This window comes from Lemur catta, chromosome 18 (genome assembly GCF_020740605.2).
Source record: "Lemur catta isolate mLemCat1 chromosome 18, mLemCat1.pri, whole genome shotgun sequence".
Classification (NCBI taxonomy): domain Eukaryota; kingdom Metazoa; phylum Chordata; class Mammalia; order Primates; family Lemuridae; genus Lemur; species Lemur catta.
The window spans coordinates 10,793,246-10,811,262 of NC_059145.1; the positions used below are offsets into that span (position 1 = coordinate 10,793,246).

At 39.0% G+C, this 18,017-nt stretch overlaps 1 protein-coding gene across 1 annotated transcript in view; it reads right to left on the minus strand.

The window, feature by feature from the left end:
* The window catches only part of GRM7 (glutamate metabotropic receptor 7), a gene marked incomplete at its 5' end in the record, with an annotated part of 363,151 nt that overhangs the window by 100,209 nt on the left and 244,925 nt on the right, over positions 1-18,017 (minus strand). Inside the window, one exon of the mRNA XM_045530458.1 lies at positions 3,149-4,084. Coding sequence (XP_045386414.1) covers positions 3,149-4,084 — 936 coding nt within the window. The remainder of the gene's footprint in view (positions 1-3,148; positions 4,085-18,017) is intronic.

Consider the following 18,017-nt stretch of genomic DNA (forward strand, 5'->3'; position numbering starts at 1 on the left):
TCCCATTCCTTTTGTACCAAGGTCTGTTTTCCCCTTACAGAGTCACATTGTACAAAGCTTGTTTCCCTGACCTTGTGTAAGGATACATTGGCTTTCGTAGCAAGTGCTTCAGACAGCTGCTGACACGCTCTGGGTGAACATACATCTACAGGGTTTCTCAGATTTGGGCAGGGTAGCCTGTATCCTCCATACCTGAAGTATGCTTCTCTTTCTGTAGGCACAACTCCCTGTACAGACATACCCGCAAGCCAACCCTTTGCTTTTCATAGAAAACAATCTAGTCTTCGCCAGATAGTGTCAGGATATAATAAAGGGATGCTATCACACCACAGTAGGCCTGCCAGCTTCTAATGTGCTATTGCTTTACCAGCTGAAGTGTGTTCTTGCATCATTACAGTCACCTGAAATGTGACTGTAATATAATTCCTGAAACCTGGAGTCACTTTCTTGTGGCTGAAGTTTACCACTTCCCTCCCTGGCCTTGTTGCAAGATCCCCATTCTAGAAGTCACAGGGTTAGCAATGATAGAACAAGGTGGCAGTGATCTGTATCCTCTGTAACGAAAGCAAAAATAATCTTCATGGGTGTTGGTATTTTGCAAGAAAATAAGAACATTGCTAAATCTTTATGCTGTGCTAATGAACTCAACTGAACAGAAATTTTACAAAGATATTCCTAGCATAATCAAAATGAATTCAATTTCCTGAAACAGTAAATAGTTATTACCGAACTCACTGCCTAATCGTTTTGTTCTCTCTCTCTTAGAATGGAATCCTTCCATTTAAAACACTTAAACTGTTAAATCCAAATAAAAATGGAAAGGCTGTGACTCTGTAGGTTGCTGGCTTGGCAAAAATGCCTTTTGCTGGGGTCTGTTTGTTACGTTTGACGATTTGCCACTTTCCACAAGTTAAATGTCATGGTTTCATATACACAAAATTGTATTTTTTAAATAGTTGTTCATGCCTCTCTAGCCATAGGCCTATCATTAGGGTATGTGCATTACATATAATATTAATAGTTCACTGTTCCCATCTGGCAGTTCAGAACCTTTAACTGTGCCAACAAACCACATAAAACATCACAACCCATCGAGAGTCTACAAATAAAACTATGTGCCTTCTAAAACTCTGGGGTAAAAAGCATGCTGCTTGAAGATAGCTTAATTTTTCCCACAGTCCAATTCTACCAACACAATGTCTTCTAGAACAACTAGATTGCCATTCCTGAAACCTTACATCACTTTCAGGTTTTTAAATGAATAAAGTATTCCCGTGACCTTATTGAAAAGATCCATAGTCATGACTAGAAAAAGCCAGAAATGAAAAATGAAATGGTAGAGACATAAATTGTCAAACAGGCATTGCAACCAGACTCATCTATGAAACCACTACAATTATTCTTCCTTTTTATATTCCTCAAGAATAAACTCACAGGAAAAGGTTTCAATGTCTGTAACCTGATGCATGGGGTATTATGTTTGTTTTAATAGTAAAATAATTATCTTCATAGGCTTTGATGATGTACATCATTCCTCATAAAAAGTTCAATGATTATCAGTTTACCAGCATATATTTGGGGATTTTTTTCTTCTCTCTGTTGTATTTCACTACACTAACTCATATTTTACTATCCCCTTGGCCCACAGACAGATAGGATAAATAAAATAAAATTCAAGTTGGTTTCATAGACAGTAAACATGCCTTATGAAATTGAAACATACTGTTGGAAACATACTATGCTCATTAAGCATATATTTTACAAGAACTTTCTCTAAGACACTTTATTACAAAAATCATAATCTGGAATAATTCACTGTCTTTGGTTTTGGAATTTTGCATGCTTTCATAAAATATTTAATTTTGAAAGAAATAAAGGCCAAATTTATAGCTTCTGAATCATACAATTTAGATAAAAGACATCTTTTCAGTTGGAAAACCAGCCAAATGCCAATAATCCTTTATATGATCATGAAGAGAACAGAGGGAACAATGGAAAACCAGATTCCACTAATTCTGGGAAACATGGCCTTTTGTAAATTTTTAGACATTTCTTCTTCAATTTTTGTTTTTCTAATTTAGGGGATGAAGTCCCTGAATGTTTGAGAGAGTTGTCCAGAGTATCAGGGAATCAGACAAGACTTCCAGTGTCCTAACAGCCAATCAAGCCCTAAGGAGGCTCTCCCTACACGGTGTGTCAGAGAGAACTCTAGGTCTCCTTTCTGGCCTCACTTGCACCAGCCTGTCAGAGCTGCCTACATCCAGGAAAGAATACCCTCCTTCTTACTATCAATATATTAGGCATGATGTTACACAAAACTATAGCTAGATGGGTGAATATAGGAATCAGATGTGTAAAAATCATGTCTAGAATCAACACCATAAAGTCCCCTAAATTAAAGGTTCATAAAACTTATTACTACCTGGGGAGAGCATGGACACTAACATAGTAGGGCTCACTAATTCTGAAAACCTCAAACTTGGACAGCTGGATGAAACTTGCTCTAAATGACATACCGTCTCTTCCTCTTCTGGAAGGTAGTCTCTGATCTCACTATGAATTGCTAGTTGTGATTAGTGTATATATCTAGCTGCAGGGAGCCCAAATGTCTCTTATATTCATTCACCCATCTGGCCATGTTTTATGTACGTACAATTGAGCAACTCTGCCATGTTGTATAGCTCAAGTGCTAGATCCGATAGATAGTGACAGCCAGACAGACACTAAGAAGAGAATGAGCATTTACTCTGGTGACAGTAATGACCATCTAGAGGATAAGGTACTGTGGTCCTCTTCTCCTATCCCAGAGACACATGTGTGTAAGGGTGGTGGGGAATAAATGAATAGGAGTGTTTAATTTAGATAGATTAGATAATTTTATACTAGATAATCTCTTGTTACATTGAATCGTTCTATAGTAAATGTAATAAACCTGAAAAAGGCTACCTTTGGTTGGTTTCCAGTGAAACGAATATGACATAGTTTTAGAATCCTGCAGCACTGATGTCTATTAATCCAGGGCTTCTCTGCCCTTGGGAATACCATTCTGCATATATAAAACCTCTTATTTTTATACAACCAATTTTCAGTACTTACAAAAACAAACATATTTTTGAAATGTATGTTGCGACATGCATTTTTCACTTACCTTTTCCGCTGATTGAGCGGTGCCAAAAAAAATTGGAATGAAGGCAAGCCATACTATACACGTCGTGTACATAGTGAATCCAATGGGCTTGGCCTCATTAAAATTCTCCGGTACACCCCGAGTCTTGATGGCATACACAGTACATGTGACCATGAGAAGAATGCTATATCCCAAGGAGCAAATGATTTGGAGATCTGTAATATCACATTTGAGAACTCCTCTGGCCTGCTCAGGGTTCATCGTTTTATGCTCATCATAGTCTATGATGATGTTGGGTGGGTCGACACCAAACCAAATGAAAACACCTAGAAGCTGAACTGATATTAAACTGGAAGTGATTGCCAGCTGTGATGTCGGGCTTATGAGTCTGGGAGCTGTCACTGATTTCTTACCCTGCTCAAATATGCGATAAATCCGATTCGTTTTTGTCAAGAGGGCTGCGTAACTGATGCACATACCCAAGCCCAAGAAAACTCGCCGGAAAGAACACACTGCCACGTCAGGTTTGGCTATCATCAGGAAAGTGATGATGTAGCAGAGAAAAATGCCTGTTAAAAGAACGTAGCTGAGTTCTCGCCCGGATGCTCGGACGATGGGTGTGTCATTGTAGCGGATGAAGGTGGCCATGACAAAGATGGTGGCGATGATCCCCAGCATGGCCAGGAAGACAGGGATTACGGCCCAGGGCGAGTGCCACTCCAGTTTGATGATGGGGATATCCTGGCAGCCCGTTCGATTTTCATTGGGCCGCTGGTCGTAGGGGCAGTGCTGGCATGTCATCTCATCGAACTGGTACTGGTACCCGTCACACGGCTCACAGGTCCAGCAGCAGGGAGTCCCCTTCTGCGTCTTCTTTCTTTGGCCGGGCTTGCACGGCAGTGTGCACACCGAGGCAGGGATCTCCCTGACTCCTTTTCCCCACTGCATGTCTTCTATCTGCAGCATAAGAAATAAGAAGGTGACACGGGCAGATTATTCAAGAGACGAGAAAAGAACCACCAAGGACGGTAATCACGGCAGCTAACATTTGAGGCTTGATGAAGTTAAACAGCTTACCCCCAGCCGATAAGCGCTACAACCACGGTTTGACCCCACTCCATTGACTCCAGAATTCTCACTCTTCACCATTCCAGAGTGTGTTCCAAACATGCCCGATCGTAAAAATACCCTTAGATAATAATGAAAAATACAAATTCCCTGTTCCACCCCTGACCTCCCGAATATGAATATCCTAAAAAGGAACCTTGAGGTCCGTATTTATAACAAATGCCCAGAGGATTCCTGTGCGCAGATAAATTGAGAAACAGCGACCTGCACTCTACTGCCTCCCACTGGATAATATGGGGTTGCACATATAACCCAGGGCTCAACAATGAGTACTTTGCAGTGGTTCTCAAACTTGAGTGTTTATCAGAATCACTTGGAGGACTTATTATAACAGTTTTCTGGAGCCCTCTCCCAGATTTTCTGATTCACTGGATCTCAGATGGGGCCTGAACATATGCATTTCTAAGAAGATCTCAGGTGATGCTGCCAGGTATTGTCCAGGGACCATCTTTGTCAACCACTGATACATTCCAACCTCCTAGCCACAGAGATGGGGTCAGGGATGGGTTCATTTTGTCCCAGGTCATGGAGCTTAATTTCATGACTTTTACTGAGATTGTACAGGATAAAAAATCACTGGATTTGGAAGTTCCAGGATATAAGGCTGCTCATGGCTAAAATTTGTAAAGAGACAGAAGCCAACACAGAGAAAAGCAGGGTGTAGAGAGAATGATTACTGCTGAGTGTATTTGAGCTCCTGGATATAGCTATGCCTGAAGCAGGAATTTCCATAGACTATGCTATTCTGTAAGCCAGTAAATTCACCTATGATAAAATACTTTAAATTTCATTTTTGGCATTTGTAACTAAGAGTCTTGAGCAATATATGCACTAAATAAATAGTTTCAGTACCCCCAATTTACAAAATATATACTAAGTCAGAAAATTATTTTATAGAATAAATTCCAATTAGTAAATATAGCTGATTTTCCCTGTATCTAGTTAATTGAATTTTTAATACAATTAAATAAAAAAATAGATTGAAAGATACTGTAAAGTCTGAGACTTTTTAAGATGTATGCCTTTTAAGAAGTAAGAGGGAAAGAAAACAATAATTTACTGCCTGCTGGAATTTCAGTGTTGTATTAGTACACTGAATGCAATGCATAGCAGGGAGTGATGTTCCCATTAGTACTTGAATGGGAACTACATTCAAAATCTGAGTCAAATGTAGCTAACTTGGAAAGAAAATGGCTCAGGAGTTCAACTTCATAAAATGTCATAATCTTAATGACTGAATTTAAACTTTACTAGAGAACCAAGAATCTTCAGATGATCCTAGTGTGAACTTATTTGCATAAGCACAAAACTCAAGTCAGTGCTAATAAATCTAACTAAATATAAAACATAATCATTTCCTTCTCAACATTGTCATTTTTGAGGCAGTAAGTCACTAGAAGCCATCCCAAAGTCATAAGTTTAAAGGAATAATTTGTAATAAAAGAGAAAAAGATACGCATTAACTTTACAAATGTCAAATTTCAAGAAGTTGGAAACTAAAAAATTGCTATTATTAATACCGGTGCTTTCAAATGTCAAATTAAAAGGTCCTATTCGTGTTTAATAGGAAAGATTAACAACAACAAAAAAAGATAAATAAATTTCATCAGTTAAACTTGAGATTGCCTGATTCCAACACTAGTAGATACTGATGTGCCGTATGATTATACTTGATCTATGGGAACAAATGTAGGGCTCACACAAATATAAAAACAAATTATCATTACACATAATATTTTATAGCCAATTTCACATGTTGCCAAACTCACTATTCCCTGCCCCCTCCCCCGGAATAAAATAAAATGCCTGGCAATGCAGAACAGCTTTTTTTCTCAACTTATCCAAATATATACAAGAGCTGTAACCACAAACATTACATTGACTGATTACTTAATTTGTTTTCAATGTTCATTTAAAGTAGATTTCAACTCAATTTAATTGTATATATAAAATCCACAAAGTTGCCTCTTGCTCCAGATGAACAAAAGTCTAATTTACTTGCTTTGCCAACAAAAACATTATTGAAAATACAATCTGTGTCCCATGAAGGTACCAACTAGCCTTTGAAAGCTCCAGTAAGTGAGAATTTTATTAAAGTGACGCATGTGATTTGTGCATATCTGTACCCATCCACACAGATACAGTGGCTTATTTCATAAGAAGAAACGATCAGCTGCAAATGCCCATAAGCATCTATTTAAAGGAGGATAATCATTTAGGGCTATGAAAAAAATCAAGTATAATGTCAGTTTACTTTGCCAGAAGGCTAGGAGGAATGCAAATTTCAAGTTTCTTCTGAACGCTGCAACAAAACTGTGTTTCATTGAACTGGAAAGCCAAATGTAAGGTTCAGAAAGATTAGGAAAAAGGCTAAAATGTTTACCATCTTCTTCATTAGAAGATACAAGTTTATATCACCTGATAAGGACACATTTTCCTCCAGGACACCTAAAATTCGTGATTTTTTAATACCTGGTCTGCTCAGTAGTTGGTTCATGGGGAAGAACTGTTGAGATACTAGCTCTTGGCAAGAGAACAGAACTTTACATCTAATACCAACAATTTAACACCATACCTGGCACAGAGATTACATGAATAAGGGGGATCAATGGTTTATGAAAGAGCAAATTACGCAGTTCTGGTCAGGGAAAGCAAGAATAATCCTGTTGTGGAGTCCTAGAAAAGTGTTCTTCATTCTTAAAAAAGAGACACACAAAAAAGGGATATGCTATCATTAACCTAAAAAAACAAAACTCAGAGAGACAGCCTAACTAGAACAAAAGAGTTTAACTAGGAATAGCAAAGGGTTGCAACCCAGGGTGTACATCCTGTGAAAATCACAGGCACACAGAGGAGGAAAATTGGGACAAAGGAAAGACAAGAATTCCATGCAAACTATTAATACTTTGAAACAAAGCTTATTATTCTCAGGAACTCACTGTGGTAGTTGACATTAGTTCATTGGGGGTTATAGCCATTGGTAGGCAACTGTTCTAGTCCCAGGGTATTATCTGAAATACTGCAGGCCAGAGGGAAAATCCTGTCATAAGCTCTCATTGCTCTCTTTACAAGGTATAAGCAAGACATGCAGGTATTTCAGGGATGCAAGTGTGACAGCTTCTTCTTTACGGCCCTCCCCGACTCCAATTTGACTAGGGTTTTAACATGCGACTCCATTTTGTATTGTCAACTTCCACACTATCCTCAGTCTTTGAACTCTGGTGCAGATATGATGCTTAGAGCTGCAGCAACCATCTTTCAATCAAAAAAAAAAAAAAAAAAGAGCCTGAAAAAACAAAGCTCATATGCTGAGGATGGAAAAAAAAAAAAAGACAATTAAAAAGAATTTGTATCTTTGATGGCATAATTGTGTCACCAAATTAACTAACACCGCTATTACTCTACCAGGAATTTTGAACATGAAACGATAAACTTTCCTTAATGGCTAACCAGCATTTCATGGGCAGTCTACCAACTGTCAGCAAGCATTCTAAGTAATACAGTCTTTCTTGCTTCTGCAGTTGGTACGTGCAGACCTTGTGAGTCTGTTGGACTCATGGATAGTAAGTAATTCCAGAAGGAAAAGGATGTTTAGAATCACATGTGATCAGAAACACTTGTTTTTGTATTCTGAGAATGCTCAGAAAAAAATGGGTGGCAAAGCCCCGGATTCAGAAAATCAGCTTTGACCCCATTGCTTCTGACTCCGACAAACATAGTGACAAAGCAGCTATCAGTTAAGGTTCTCTAGCACACATCTGCGGGGAAAGCTTAAAAATTGGGGTCTGGCTGTAGTCCAAAGATAGCTACTTCACAGGGAACGTCCAGACCTTATAATCACTGGAATTTTAAAATAAAACCAAATTAGCTGCTGCCTTACTGCCAAACACAAAAATCAAACAGAGAATTTTTTATAAACACTGTTTGGTATATCCATTTTTATCTAGAAGAGATCTGTTCCTTTCCCCATGCAGACACTTTCCATCTAAAAGAAAATTTTGTTGCTCCAGGGATATTTTTCTTGGTGAAATTCCATTTGCATATTTCCAAAGCTTACTCTGTAGACCAAGTTGGCTGGTGCTTTTACTGCATAATTCTTTGCAATATTATCTTTGCTTATTAGAACCTTAATAGAATGAGCGAGTTTAAAAAGAGCTTTCTTATTAAAATGCCATTTGTTCATTAAAATACATTTGTCCTGTCTCATTTATGGGAGAAAAAAAGCATTTTAGGAAAAATGCACGGGAATGTTGAATTTTTAATACCAAGAGCAAGCCAGATTTCAGTTCTGGTGAGGAATGGAGGGACTAGCAAGGGCTTGACCAAGAATCTGCAGCACCTTGACGTCTTGTTTCACTCAGTCCCTATTTTTAAATAGTAGACAGCATGACTAGACTGTGAACAGAATTTAGGGACTCTATATTATAGTAAAAATACTCACTAATTCAGATTCTACTTACTCAAAATTTGTAGTTATAGCAATCATCCCTTTTTTCTTTCTTTTAATGTACTCCAGGAAGAAAGTGTTGTATACAGTATTATCAGGATTTTTTTTTTTTTTTAACTGCAGTAGACCCTGGGCACTCATGGAAGGATTCAGAACTTCATCTCTCTGCAAAGCCCCTGAGGGTCCAAGATGCCTAAGACTTCCCTAAGATTTCTAAGAATTGGTTTTGAATTAAGCCAGTGGTTCCAAATTTGCTTGCACATTTGAATACCTTGGGGATCTTCTAAAAATCCCAAAGTCTGGATCAATTAAATCACAATGTCTAGGGGGTAGAAAATAGGCATTGGTATGTTTTAAATTTCCCTAGGTGATTTCAGTATGTGGCAAATTTGGTAATCACTGAGCTAAGCTCCCCAAAGGGCTGGGATGCAGAGGAATATCTTTATGCTGTTTAGTGAACTTAGGTGACTACAAAAGTACTTCCCTGGTCTTCTACTCTTGATTTGGTGATGCCCTATCTCTCCTTGAAAGTCCGAATGGGTTACCCGAAATGCTTACTTATACTCTATCTTGATTTAATGGGAACATAGAATGTTGTGATGGAATTATAAATTTGCACAGTCAGGAAGGTCTCTGGACTTAAGTTTCATAATGTCATCGGTCAAACAACTTAAAATGCCTACAAAAGCTGGGCACATAAAGTAAACAAATGAAGTGGTTGAGTGTAAGGAACATTTCTTCCCCACAAAACAACCAAGTCTAAAGAAACAGAGGTTTGCTAAATTATACATAAAGAACAGATTTCATTATAATTGTGCCTAAATGATCTGCATTTACTGTTTCAATGCTTGCATTTCCCAGAAGAACAAGGGACAATGGGATGGGTTCTTATTTTAAATTTCAAAGCTCCCAGACTAATTGAACAGTCTGCCCGAAAAGTAAATGTAGGTCTCTCTTTCTTTATGAAATCTTTCTATACCTCTAACTAAAAGAGGCCAATTTTACTTGATTTCAGAAATTCTTTTATATTTTTTTTTTCAGAAGAATCAAGACAGCCTTACATAGAATCTGTAGGGTTTTTTTTAGTTTTTTACAACTTCAATGTCTTTTAAAAAATACCATATACTCAGATGGCCAAACAATATGCATCTGCTGACAACAATTAGCGATCTCTTTCTTAAACAATTCTGCCACTAGAGCAGCCATCTCCTTATAAACAATTTATATGCTAACTACAAATGATGTCCTATTTCTTCCCCCTCTGGGGACACAGTTTCCTAAAAGATGCACTTAAGATAGATATTTCATCTGTTCTAATTATTAAATATATTTGAAAATAGTTTCTTTTAAAGTCTGGATTTAAGAATAATATATAACGTAAACATAATTCACAAAGATGCCTCAAAAATACCTCAAATTAAATTTGTGCAAAACTGGACTCATGATCTGCACCAGAGGCTGGCTAACTATGGGCTGTGGGTCAAAACCCACCCATTACTTGTTTTGGAATAAAGTTTTATTGAAACATCTCTACACTCATTCATTTACATATCATCTATGGCCCCTTGTGGGCTACAACAATGGTAGAATTGAGTAGTTGGGAATGCGTGGCCAGAAAAGCCTAAAATATTTGCTGTCTGAGCCTATACAGAAAACAAACAGCTGACTCAGATCCAAAGAAAACAGAAATCAAATCTTCGTGCAGGCAGGCTTATCCATCCATAAGCCAGAAGTTAGGTGTCATCTTTGAACTCTCCCTTTCCCTTAGCACCCCATATTTAAATAACCAACATCTTAATGTCAGTTTTATGTCTTGCAGTCACTTGGATTAATTATTTTATCAAAAAAGATTAATACATATTAAGTACTTACTGGGTGCTGGACCCTGTTTTAGTTGCTGGGAACAAATCAGAGAAAAATTAGTTCCTTAGAGAGTTGAATCCTGTTTTCTCATCTTTGCCATCACGCCCTTTCAGCAAAGTTCTCTATCCAGTTTCTTCACCTCCCTTCCTCCTGGCCTCCTCCTAAGCCCATTATGCAGGACAACCAGAATGATCCTTTTAACATGCAGATCTAATTGTATCACCCTTTTGCTTAATCTCTTCAATGAGTTCTCATTTCCCTGAAACCTCCTATGTGAGTGTGCGTGATCTGGCAGGGACATCCATCCGCTGGCTTCATTCTCCTGGCTGCATCTGAGCTCTATGAAATTCCTGCCACACAGTGGCTTTTGCTGTAATATTCTGCTCAACAACCCTTCAGCTCACCAGACTGTTTGCTCAGGAAGTCCCTACACACATTGGGTTGGTTCCCCTTTTTATAAGCTCATAGAGATCCCTCCTCATAGCACTTAACACAATTTGTAATTATGCAAATGTATGACTTGATCAAAATCCATCTGCCAGTTAATGTGTAAGCTCCATGAGATCCCAGCCTCCAACCACTTCATCCACTATTGGAAACTCAGTATCTGGGAGGGCACTCAGCAGCACTGTTGATTGAACGGATAAATGATGTTGTGAAGGAAAGAACAGACTGGCCACTCCTTTAGAAGTGACCTTTTCCCCCAGTCAAAATTTGAGTTTAATTATAATTAGAAGTGCTGAAAGGATCCATAATTACATATGTGTGTCTCATCTGTCTTCTGGTCACTTAATGCACATCTATCTATAGAGCGAATGTTTGTAGTTGAAATGTCCTTGGCATTTTCTTAAGGGAAGAAAAGGAGTTAAATATGGAGCACTCAATTGCTAAGTGGAGGAAAAATGAACACAATTAACAGCATATTATGCAGCAGGACAAACACAAGTTATGTGCAATCTTCAGCCAAGGACAGAGCTTGGTTTTAATAGGTCCCTGACCGTTCTCTGAACACTCTTTCTCCTTTGGTAAGCTTAGCTATAGCTCAAAATAGAAAGAGCATGAACTAGGAAGTTAGACTGTCCTGGGTTCAAAGACTGGCTCCATCACCTCCAGACAGAATGACCATAGGCAAGTTAGACAATATGGAGCCTCAGTTTCCTGATCTTAGTAGTTAAGAAGATTAAATAATAATAATTAAAGGAAGACAAAATAATAATTATGAGTAAGGAACCAGCATGGTGCCTGAGACATACCAACTACTTAAATAATTATTAAGTTTTTTTAGACTATCTTTGGCTCCAATGATCAACTTAATTCATGCAAAGAATTTTAAGGTGGACATTCCCGGTCCTCCCCTCTCTTTTGAGCTCTAATTCTCCAGTCAAACATCACCAGGATTTAATGTCAGAGTGTCGTTTCAGACTCTGCACATCTAAACACATCTTCCTTTACTTTCTCTAGATCGTTCCACACAGCCTCCGACCTGTCTTGGTGGATGAGAGTAGTTAATAACATGAGATATTATGTCAGATAGACATAGGTTCAAATCCTAGCAGGGTAACCTGGGCCAAGGTATTTAAACTCCCTGAACCTCTTTTTTATTTTTGTTTTCGTCTATGAAATGGACATAGTAATGATTACCTCTTAGACTTATTGATAAAATAAATATATGGAAGCATATTGTCTGACACATAGTAAAATCTTAATGAAGTTTGTCTACTGAAATTATTCTTAGTGGCAGTACAGTCATCTTTGACTTTCTTCTATACCTTGCTCTCCTCAAAAAGTAACAATCACAATGTTTGTTTCAATTTTCCCCCATAAACCCATTTTCAATGCCATAGATCTATTAAAGTCATCATTACTGTGTTCTCTTAACTGTTCTGATCTGGGGCCTTCCCTGTCTTGTTTCTTATTTCTTTACTCTGCTGTATTTCTCTCCATAGAGAGACTGCCATCTTGTTTCACTAAAGAATTCATATCTGTCCTCAGAGACTGTCTGCAATCAAATATCCGGGTCTTTACTTCTGTGTCCATCTCCCTTCGCCCAGACATAGTCCTGGAGGCCAAAGCCCGTGCCTGTGTTGTTTCCTGATGTTCATCTGTGCCTAAGAACCGTGGCTCACGGTGACTGTTTGTCTGAAACTGCCAGAATGCCTCCTTCGAAGGAAACTGTGAGTTCTGCTGCACCCCTGATTAAAATCTTTGATGAGTCTCCAGAGTCCACCTGAGACAGCGCAGACATCTCACTTTAGTACACAGTCACCGCACACAGCGACCCCAACCCCCCTGCAGACTCTTCTGCCTCCACCCCCATTACCCTTCCAGCCAAGGGCACATTATTCTTTCAGCTGTAATTCTTTTTTTCCAATTCTTTAGCAGCTAGCTTAAATGTTTCAAATCTTCCCTGATGCCTCTCCTTTGTTTGAAATCTCTTAGCATTTTATATGTTACTCTCCTCCCCGCTCTACTTATACTTTGAAAACTGGAATCATTATCTTTTTTTTTTTTTTAATCCCCTACAGAGCTGAAAAGGAGACATGGAACGTGGGGCAGATTCTATCCCAAGACAGAACTTTCAGGATTAGAAAGAAAAGGATAAATCACAGGAGAGAAAATGTCTTATTTTATGACCTTGAACACTCCTTATTCTTTCTTTGAGTTCAAACCTTCTGAATCTGACTTGCTTTAAATATGACAAACTATACAAGCAAGAACAATAGAAGTCCTCACATCACTGATACTAAATCTTTTCTAACCAGCTCCGCCATTCATCTTCGATTTTCACACCCGAGACAACTTGCAAATTGCTTTTCACCCACTCACCTGGGGTGAGTCATGCTCTCTGCCAGGTAAGAGCAGAAGAATGCTGATCAGTCAGTTTACTAAGACAAAAGCGCTTTTGATTTTTTTTTCTATTTTTCCGCCCTCCTTTCCATTTTTCTAAGCCTCTGAATCTCTTGCTTCCCTTTTTTGATCTAGAAGATAGAAACTATTTTTATACAGATTATTTAGGGTAGTTATCTCACATTTTGTTCTACTGAACACTAGCCTTGCAACACAATCTTTTGAGAAAAAGAAAACACTCCATCTGAGATAGACCTGTCAGGGAGCTGTGATACATCTTAGCTTATTAAAGACCTTGAGCGGTTTTGCTATTAAGAAAAGTCTAGGCCTCCTTGATTTAATCTAGTGCTTTTTAATTCATTTGAGTATAGAACAAACCATGCTTTCTCTTCCTGTAAAATTTATTATCTCAGCATCCTGCAGAATCTATATTCCTTCCATAACACACTGTGGAAAACAATGATACTGCTTAACTAATACTTTGGGATTCTAGTACCAGCTTTAGGCTCTTTCCCCCTCTTGGGCTCTTATACCCTGTGGAATCACAGAAAAGTCAGAGAACAGGAATTGGGTTATCAACCCTCTCAATACTAGCTGGATCATCTTGGGCAGGACTTAAATTCTGTGAGGTTAATTTCCTCACCAGTAAAACTGAATTATAGGAAAATCGAATATACAATTATATAATTGTATAATGACTGTTTTAGAACAGTAAATAGTCCATTAAAATTAGTATTTTTATTTCTTCCTTTTATTATAAGAGGAAGAATAAACTATTATTTCACGTGGGCTTTAGCTTTTTCTCACCCACTGCTTCTACACCTTTTTCACACAGCTCCTGACGACCGGCACACCCTCCCCCACCCAGGTTAGCAAGATTGAGCCAAATACTTCCTCCCGATCAACACCTGGCAAGCCAAACTAAACAGTCATCTTATAGGAAAATGGTTTAGTTCCCCCTACAACTGAGCATAAGAAAAAGTATTGTTTTATAGTATGTGACTTTCAATGATAAATTGGACAATCAGTTCTTTAACAGATAACAAAAGGAAACAACTCAAATAGTTAAAATTTCAGGCTCAGGTGACAGCTCAGGGGATGTGGCAGTGACATATTTGGATAAGAGGGCTTTTGGCATCCCTCATATCACATGTAAGTAAGTAGCCACCTCCTCCCACTGAATCCTGCCCCATGCCTCATGGGGTTTTGCAGAAGGCTGTTGAGGTGTAAGTTGATGTTGATGTCTATCTCCACATAAGTATATTAAAAAATCCAGTTAGGCTATTTAAGAAATGGAATCTATTATCTTACACATTTATAAGTCCACAAAGCTCAGAGAGAGGTGGCCTCTCAACTAAATATGCACATTTGCTTATTTTCATATTGAGAAGTTAGGTCAACTATCAGAGAGTGACACAAATGTGTTTATTTGATTCACGTAATCTTACAGGATTGCTGGAGGACCAAACGGATATGAAAAGTACTTTTTTCGCTAAAAAAATGCATACAGTACTATGGGGACTGTGATGTCCTCAAAAGATCTTGCAAGCCAACATTCTGAAGTGCACGTGAGTGGTCCTTATACCAGTCTTCTAACCTCATCTTGCATTTCTCCTGTCTCATAATTCAAGGGACATTCACTGAGCAGCTTGTGTTCCATGCACTGCATTAAACAATGAAATACAGATAGGAGAAACATCTATTTCCTTCCCCTTGATAGGATCTTGGTGTCATGATAGACATTTTCATGTAAATCTCACTAAATTCACTATAAGATGTAATTGTGGCCCAATTGGTCCTTAAGACTCCTTTTCTAGAATATTGGAGTGGAGTCTCTGAGGACAGGTATGAATTATTTAGTGAAACAAGATGACAGAAAGGCATTCAGGAGGGGCCAGTAGCTTGAGCAAATGCAAGAAAGCATAAAAGCACCAGATTTGCATATTGGGGACATGGATGAAGGTCTAAAGTAGTTTCAGTTGAGCTGAAATACAGACTACAAGCACAGAAGGAAGAAAGAAGGTAATATTGGAGACCCAGACACAGGCAGGCAACAGATCATAGAATTTGCTTATCATTCATTCAGCAACTGTTTACCAGCCATGCAGTGTGTACCATGTGATATCCATTAGGTTAGAACTGCTGAACAAGTTGCATACGACTCCCGACCACAAGGAGCTTAGAGTAGCAAAGATAGTCAAGGCAACAATACAACAGATTAATAAAACATGTATTATAACAAGTGTTAAGCAGGAAATAAATAATGTTCTAATAGAAAGAATAATATGAAGGCAACTGCTTTAGACAGAAGATTTGGAGGTACAAAAGATGATTTCTAAGCTGTGACCTAAAAGGTGAGGAAACAAGCATGGGAAGTAACAGGACATGTGCAAAAGCCCTGAGGCAGCACAGTCTCCCTATATTAGAGCAGTGCTTCTCAAACTTGAATGTGCAAACAAATCCCCTGCCAATCTTATTAAAATGCAGATTTGGATTCAGTGGGACTGGGGTGGGCTTGAGACTCTGCATTTTTTTTTTTTTTTTTGAGGCAGTCTCGCTCTGTTGCCCTGGCTAGAGTGCCGTGGCGTCAGCCTAGCATCACAGCAACCTCAGACTCCTGGGCTTAAGCAATCCTTTTGCCTCAGCCTCCCGAGTAGCTGGGACTACAGGCTTGTGCCACCATGCCCCGCTAATTTTTTTCTATACATATTTTTAGCTGTCCAAATCATTTGTTTCTATTTTTAGTAGATACAGGGTCTCGTTCTTGCTCAGGCTGGTCTCGAACTCCTGACCTGGAGTGATCCTCCTGCCTCGGCGTCCCAGAGTGCTAGGATTACAGGCGTGAGCCACCGTGCCCGGCCCAGATTCTGCAATTTTAACAAGCTCCCAAGCAATGTTGCTGGTGGCATGGGGACAAACTTTAATAGCAAGATGTTAGAAGAACAAAAGTCGGAGAGTAAGGCCAGAGCTTAGTGGTAAGGGTAACACTCTACGTGAGTGCAGAGGGAGAGAGAGGTCAGCTCAGGACAGTCACATGTGCCATTGGGAAGCAGATGGCTGGTGGTAGCCTTGCAATTCATTCTCCTCCTTTATGAGAGGGAGGGAAGATATAGGAGCATCCTCCAGAAAGAAAGAGGAAAGGTTGCTTGGTCAAATTTCTTTTTTTGTATGTAGATGCATACAATACTTACAGACCTAACTTAGTATCCTGGGTTGAAGGGTGATCTGAGGGAAAGAAAGGACCTGGGAATGTTAGGGAACTTCCATGCCTCTCCCTACGTAGCCTGTATCTCACAGTTATATGAACTTTGGAATTCAGGGTAAAGCCTAATAGTGGGAGTTATGGATTTAATTTGTCCTCCCAAAAGTCATGTGTTAAAATCCTAACCCCCAATATAACTGTGCTTGGAGACAGGCAAAAAGTAAGGTTAAATGAAGTCGTAAGGGCGGGGCCCTCATCCAATAGGACAGGTGTCTTTGTAAGAAGAGGAAGTGGCTGGAGGTGGCCGTCTGCAGCCCGGAAGAGAGCTCTTGCCAGAAACCAGCACTGAAGGCACCTCAGTCTTGGACATCCAGCCTCCAGAACTGAGGGAACATAAATTTCTGCTGTTTAAGGCATCCAGTCTGTGGTGTGTTGTTAAGGCATCCCTAGCAGACCAACATGCAGGGAAGATCACTGCTGATTTGTGCAAATCAGATTTGACAATATCACCTTTTGTGTTCACTCACCTTTGCAGCAGAGTTGAGAAATAAGCCTGTGGAGTAACTGATGGCTTAAAGCAGCGGCCCTCTGCCCAGGATATGTATGGAGACTGTGAAACATACGTATGTCCAGGTACCCCAAGAGGGATTCTAATTTAATTGGTCAGGGATGGGGCCTGGACATTGGCATGTTTTCAAAATGTTCCATTGGATTCCCATGTTCATCCCTAGATGAGAAATGGTGGGTTAAACCATGCTTTTAAAGATGCTTCTGGATACCCTGGAGGCAGCAACATTAGGTAATGTTTTGTAAATAAACGTGGGGCACACATCTCAGTTTTGCTCCTTCTCCAGACCTGATAGATGATAAACAGGAAGCAAAGTTTCCCTTCCCTTCAATCTCATGTGCTCACACTTCTGGAGCATCTGACTTTATGTTGGATGAGAAGCCGAGCGGCTCTCTAGGGGGCACATAGCCTACTGATGCCCCTAGCACTAGGCCTTCTGTAAATTGCTCATTTTAATGAAATACGTAACTGTTAATATAAACGCATTATTGAAATACACTTTCCAATCTTTCTTGCCAACCGGTACATTTCTATTATAAGCCATTTTTCAGAGCTCAATTATTTTCTGATGTTTGATTAAACAAAATCAGCACCAAAATAATTCTATTAGGGTTAATTGACATCTTCTCACAGGAAAATTAACCACTTTGCTGGTCATGCTTTTAATAACAAGCTTCCCAGATTTCAATGGCCATATCTGAACACAATTCTTGAGAACGGCTTTGAAGATTGAATACAACCATACAGATTGCTTTTATAAAACAGTTACCATGTCAACAGTTCAAATAATTATTCAGCCTTATAGATAGTGCTACAATATTCATAAGACTTGGCA